The 6,087-nt window shown below is 45.0% G+C and overlaps 1 protein-coding gene across 1 annotated transcript; it reads left to right on the top strand.

Moving 5' to 3' along the window:
• Nucleotides 1–1,763: 1,763 nt before the first annotated feature.
• Nucleotides 1,764–2,708, top strand: LOC138437771 (olfactory receptor 6N2-like). The gene is made up of 2 exons (XM_069585670.1): nucleotides 1,764–1,982; nucleotides 2,064–2,708. Exons 1-2 carry the CDS (start codon nucleotides 1,764–1,766, stop codon nucleotides 2,706–2,708), a joined length of 864 nt encoding a protein of 287 aa, XP_069441771.1.
• Nucleotides 2,709–6,087: the final 3,379 nt, after the last annotated feature.

Here is a 6,087-nt window from a genome sequence, read left to right as displayed (position 1 = left end):
TAATTATAATGGTGGTAGTGGAATAAATGACAGCAATGCTGGTGGCTTTTGTGGTTTAGAATGGTGTTTGGTACATTGTAAATATTCAATAGTAATGGAATTAATGGATAGATTGACTTCCTACTCCAGGGATTTTCCTGACCCAGAGACTGAACCTGCATCTCCTGCACCACAGGCAGATTCTTTATCACTGAGCCTAAAGGGAAGGTGGTGGTGAAGTTGGTGGTTTAGCCACTAAGTTGTGTCCAACTCTTATGACCCCATGGACTGTATCCTGCCAGACTTCTTTGTCCATGGGATTTTCCAGGCAAGAATACTGGAGTGGGTTGCCATTTCCTTCTCCAGGGAATCTTCCCGACACAGGGATCAAACCCAGGTCTCCTGCGTTGCAGGCAGATTCTTTGCCAATTGAGCTACAAAGTAAACTTGCGGTAAGGTTAGCAGTGAGTAATGATGATTTACTCTTCTTAGATCACCTAGCTCTTATTATTGGAGTTGCATGGAAATGAAACTGAGAAAACTCCTTGCAACGCAATTTTTTCAGAAGATGAAACTCACTTCAGGGGCACTCAGTGTGCTATTCTGTATGTATGCATAAAATTATGCAAGATGGGTTGTCTCTTTCCATAGAAAGCTATATGGAATTTTTGCAAAGTTTTCAAAGTGGCCTAGAAAAGGCAGTCTCCCTGAGACTTGATCCCAGAGCTCAACAGTCAGGGTTGCAAGGTTTAGAAAAGTCATTTGAGAAATAGTGCTACTCTGGGTCACTTTTCTGTGCCCAAAAACCTTCTGCCACAGGAACCTCTATTGAGAGCTCATCATACCCAACAACACCAGTGAGCACACATTATATATCCCCTGGGAAGCCAGCATTTCCAGGAACATGAGATATAAGTACAGAAGTGTCTTGGGGTAAAAGAATGATGAGGAAGATGCTACAAATTCTAATTTCATCCAGACAGATAGTAATTTGGGATAATGTACAGAGATGAGTGGAGCTGAGGAAGAGGGTTAGAGGATGAGAAAAAATGCTAGGAACCATGGTGCTGATGTTTCCCACAGCCCAGAAACATTTTCAGTGGTTTTGGGGAACTGTAAATTATCTGTGTTGTAAGTTTTAGAAAACATCAGTTCAAACTTTTTTATGCTAGAGAAAAAGAAGTTGCTTAGCCTGAAGTATACTGCCTGTTAGCAACAGAGTAAGTTCTCAAAGCAGAATCCCTGACTTAGAGGAAGGCCTTTTCTCTTTTAAATATAATAAGACTTGTTGCTGGGTGTTCTGTCTTCATGGTTTTCCTCTTTGAAAATTCCTGGCACATTTCTTCTTTGTGGATCATCTTTCAAAGTGAGTTATTATCAAGCACTATGGATCTGTCAACATCGTATGGATCATCGAAAAAGCAAGAGTTCCAGAAAAACATCTATTTCTGCTTTATTGACTATGCCAAAGCCTTTGACTGTCGGATCACAATAAACTGTGGAAAAGTCCACAGTGGAGAAGAGAGTAGAAAAGAGTAGAACTGGCATAAGGAGCCTTGAGTTCTAGTTCCAGTTCTGGAAACAATAGTTTCTGTTGGGTCCCGCCATGTGTGCCTTTAGGGCTCCAACTCTTCTATTGTAAAGTGAGGAGTATTGTTTAGATAATATCAAGTTCCTTTAAGGTGCTCAAATTCAGTATTCTTGACACTAGGGAAAATTTCTGAATAGAAGAAAAGTCTTGATGTTTATTAATCCTTTGTTTTTACTCCTTGCTCCTAGAAATCATGGATCATGTCAATCACAAATGGACCCAGAGTTTCCTCCTTGCAGGTTTCACTACCACTGGAGCCCTGCGACCTCTTGCTTTCCTGGGAACACTGTGCATCTATCTCCTCACTCTGGCAGGGAACTTGTTCATCATTGTGCTGGTTCAGGCAGATTCCAGACTGTCCACACCCATGTACTTCTTCATCAGTGTCCTCTCCTTCTTGGAACTCTGGTATGTCAGCACCACAGTGCCCACGCTGTTGCACACCTTGCTCCATGGGTGTTCACCCATCTCACCAACCTTGTGCTTTCTCCAGCTCTATGTCTTCCATTCACTGGGCATGACTGAGTGCTACCTGTTGGGTGTCATGGCACTGGACCGCTACCTTGCCATCTGTTGCCCACTCCACTACCATGCTCTTATGAGCAGACAGGTACAGTTATGGCTAGCAGGGGCCACTTGGGTGGCTGGCTTCTCAGCTGCACTTGTGCCAGCAAGCCTCACAGCCACTCTGCCCTTCTGCTTAAAAGAGGTGGCTCATTACTTCTGTGACCTGGCACCACTAATGAGGTTGGCATGTGTGGATACAAGGTGGCGTAATGGGGTCTATGGGGCAGTTATTGGTGTGGTCACAGGGTGCAATCTTGTGCTCATTTTAGGATTGTATGGTGGTATCCTGAGAGCTGTGCTGAAGCTGCCATCAGCTGCCAGCCGTGCCAAGGCCTTTTCCACCTGTTCCTCCCACATAACTGTAGTGGTGCTTTTTTACACTTCTGCCTTCACAGTTTATGTGGGCTCACCTGGGAGTCACCTTGAGGGCACAGACAAGCATATTGCTTTAGTGTATGCCCTTCTTACTCCCTTTCTCAATCCTATCATCTATACCCTTCGAAACAAGGAGGTGAAGGAGGCTATGAAAAGGGTCAGGGTCAGGATACGGACCATTTTGCAGGAAGCTTGACAATCTCTATTATCATTTTGAGGTTTCTTGGTAACTGTAGGAATTAATCACCCAGTTGGTTAGTCAATCATCTTCCCAGAGTTAAAGTAAATGCCAGGGAAATAAAATCACTCATGGAAGAAGACATAAGCCTGGATTAATCAGAGTTAGAACATATATAGAGAAAGAAGGTATGTCTTTGGTTCCTTTCCAAACAAATTGGAGAGATATGCCACAAAGGAAGAAAAACAAACCAGAGAACATGCAAATGTTTTTGAACTTATGGCTGAGGGAAAGAGTAAGATACTGAGAGAAAGAAAGCAAACTAAAGCTGAGAGGTGGCACTTTTATCGAGATAAGATCCTCAGAATAAGATCGAAAAAGTGGAGAACAAGGCTGGCCAAAAATTATAACCTGTGTAAGTTTCAGATGTGAAGCCATGAGCCATAGGCAGAAAACTTATCAATAACCCAGTGATCTGGGGAGATCATGTGATCAAAGGTAGCTCACCGGAGAAGACAATGACCCTATTAGGTAGGAGGCTAGAAACTTTAAATAATAATTTACTGTCTAATGGGGAGGGACAAAAGTGTTGGAGATGAGAGTGCACTCTGAATTCCCTTCTAATACTGTGGAATATGCCTTAGAGTGATCTGGAGCCATATTCCATAAATAAATAAAATAAAAACCAAACAACAAAGAGACAAACAAAAAGCTTTGCAAGCACACCTGTACAATGTAGAAAGCATATTGAAATAGAAAATAGAGATGGGGACCTGTAGCTATGACCTCATTCTCTCCCTTCTTTTTCCCCAGCTCCCTTACCAATTTTTCTGCCTAGCAAAGTTTGAAAATTATTGCTCAGGTTTAATTTCTATACTTTAGCAATATGTGAACTGTAGATCTAGCCCCTGCCTAAAGATGTCAGGGTTTTGAGAAAGACAGAACCAGGATCTTGGTAGAGACTGGGTCACTGTGTGGGATTTAAATACTCCCTCTAGTTTTCATTCTTATGTAACTGCTAAAAAAATAAAATCAATTATTTTTGGTATGTTTGTCCTATGCCAGAATAGTGACAGCTGCTTTCAAATGTATTTTTAATTTAATTGTCATAAGATCTTTTGAAGAAGAAAGAATCATCTCATCTACATGATGACACTAGAAAGATTACCACACTTGCTGTCAAGAGACATGGTTTTAATCCCAGATGCACTTCAGTGGGCTGGATGAACTTAGCAAGACTTCCTCAGTTGCACTCTTTGCCAGATGTCAGTAAGGAATTAATGACTGCTTACATGCCTTCCTGCTTAGCAAGTTTTGATTCTGTGATTGCAACACATCTTAAAGAAAGCAGGATCTGGACCAGACTCAGATGGTAAGATCTGAAAATCTGGAATAGAGAGAGGAAAGTAATGGTTCAAATCCAAGTTTTACTGTTTTTGACTGTGTCATCCTGATCTCAGGTGGCCTCCAGCTCCAGAGGTTGAAGCAGGATTTCAGTCTCCTGCCAGAGATTGAGGCCTATGGCCGTGACAGTGCTGAATTCTAGCCACCAGGCCACCAGGGACAAGTGAGTGGCCAGTGACAAAACCCTGGCCCATCAGCTGTGTAGAAATGAATTTCACATCGACATGAAAAGTTGTGAAACAAACTGTTTATTAGGAAGGAAAAACATATGTGTGGATAGATGCACGGGCGGGCTCAGAGAGGCTCACTCTTTTAGTAGCTTAAACCACTTCACGTGGGGTATGTCTTTCAGGTTTCCTCTGGCCAATCATCTTGCTTTGCCTGGTTCTGAGTTTATATTTGGTTTATGTCAGGATCTGAAGGACCTAAGCTACTTCATTTTGTAAAAGAGCCTTTGGAAATCCCCTGACCTCACCCCACCACCTGTGAACCAATCAGAACCCTTGGCCAGCCCAGGAAATTCGAATCAAGCCCGGGAAAGGAGAGCCAATCAGAACTCAACACCTAACCCTTCACCAGAAGGTGACCAATCAGACCTGGAGACTCCCGTTTTTTGAATTTTTCGTGTGCTAATACCCTATATAAGCGATGTAACCCAGAGCTCAGGGCTCCTCCCTATAGCTGCTGCGTCGGTATTGGTGGGAGCCCCAGCTCGAGCTTGGTAATAAAAACTCTCTTGCTTTTGCATTGGATATCGATTCCCTGGTGGTCATTGGGAGATTTCAAGACATGGGCATAACATTTGGGGGTTCGTCCGGGATCTCCCACCGGCTCCACGGGAAGACCGATCCGGAGAGTCATCTGCAGCCGGTAAGCTTTTTTCTGTCTTTCTTTTCACTCCTTGTAGGGCCTGGTATCTGAGACCAGTATAGGACTCAGGCAGATGCGCCGGAGAGTCACCAGTGGGGGTCGTTGGGAGATGTCCCCAACCCCGGCGTGGGGGGACGGAGTGCCCCTGTTCTCGGTAGACGATAGCGGGTAGCTCCTGCTGAACGGCCGGAGGCTGTCGTCGTTCAGTTTTACCTCCAGACTCCCGGAGGTGTATTTCTCCTGTCTCTCTGTCTGTTTGTATGGCTGTTCGTATTGTCTGTGTTAATTTACCAACATCTGACTGATCCAGGGATGATGGGGCAATGCCATTCTAGCCCCACACCTCTATCCTTGGTTACTGATAATTTTAAGGAGGTCAAGATGCGCACTCATGACCTCAGTGTAAAAATTAAAAGAAATAAATTAATCACTTTTTGCAGCGCAGAATGGCCAACCTTCCAGGTAGGCTGGCCCTCAGAAGGCACCGCTGATTTGGGAACTGTACACCGAGTCTGAGATATCATCTTCTGACCGCGGATCGGACACCTTGACCAAGTTCCCTTTGTCACACATGTGTCTCCTAGGACAATTCATTTCCGAGTGTTAGACAAGAGCCCAGTTTCGGGCCCTGGAAGGGGTCCCTCTTCCTGCAACAAATGGCGACTCTGGCGGGGACTCTTCTTCGCCGAGACTTACATCCTGACCACTCGGGGTACTCAGGGGCCAGCTTGCCTGCCAATGGACCAGACCTAGTGGTCGCAACTGGGACCCTTTTGTCTCTGGTCTCCTCCTGACACGGACAACTGGCCAGAGTGCCCTGACCGGTAAGGAACGAGAGACTTTATTAATCTCTCTCCCTTCCCTCTCTGTCTCCTCTCCTTAACCCTTCCTATCCTTCCCTGTTTTTCTAGTCCCCCAGTCCTGGATGCAGGAATCTGGTTGAAGGGCCCTCAGCCTGAGCTGAGGATTGGAGACTGATCACCTCCTCTTGGCAGAGAACTCGAATTCTGGTTCTGATGTCTGGTAGGGCCGAGTTCCGGTCCTCCTTTCTCTGGAGGCCCAGGGAAAAGTCCCGTAACGCCTGGGGATCTGTAAGTGGCAGGAGACGTCTGTAAGGCCACCC

Source organism: Ovis canadensis, chromosome 1 (genome assembly GCF_042477335.2).
Source record: "Ovis canadensis isolate MfBH-ARS-UI-01 breed Bighorn chromosome 1, ARS-UI_OviCan_v2, whole genome shotgun sequence".
Lineage (NCBI taxonomy): Eukaryota > Metazoa > Chordata > Mammalia > Artiodactyla > Bovidae > Ovis > Ovis canadensis.
Note: the sequence above shows the minus strand (reverse complement) of the source record. Positions and strands in the feature narration are given on the sequence as shown.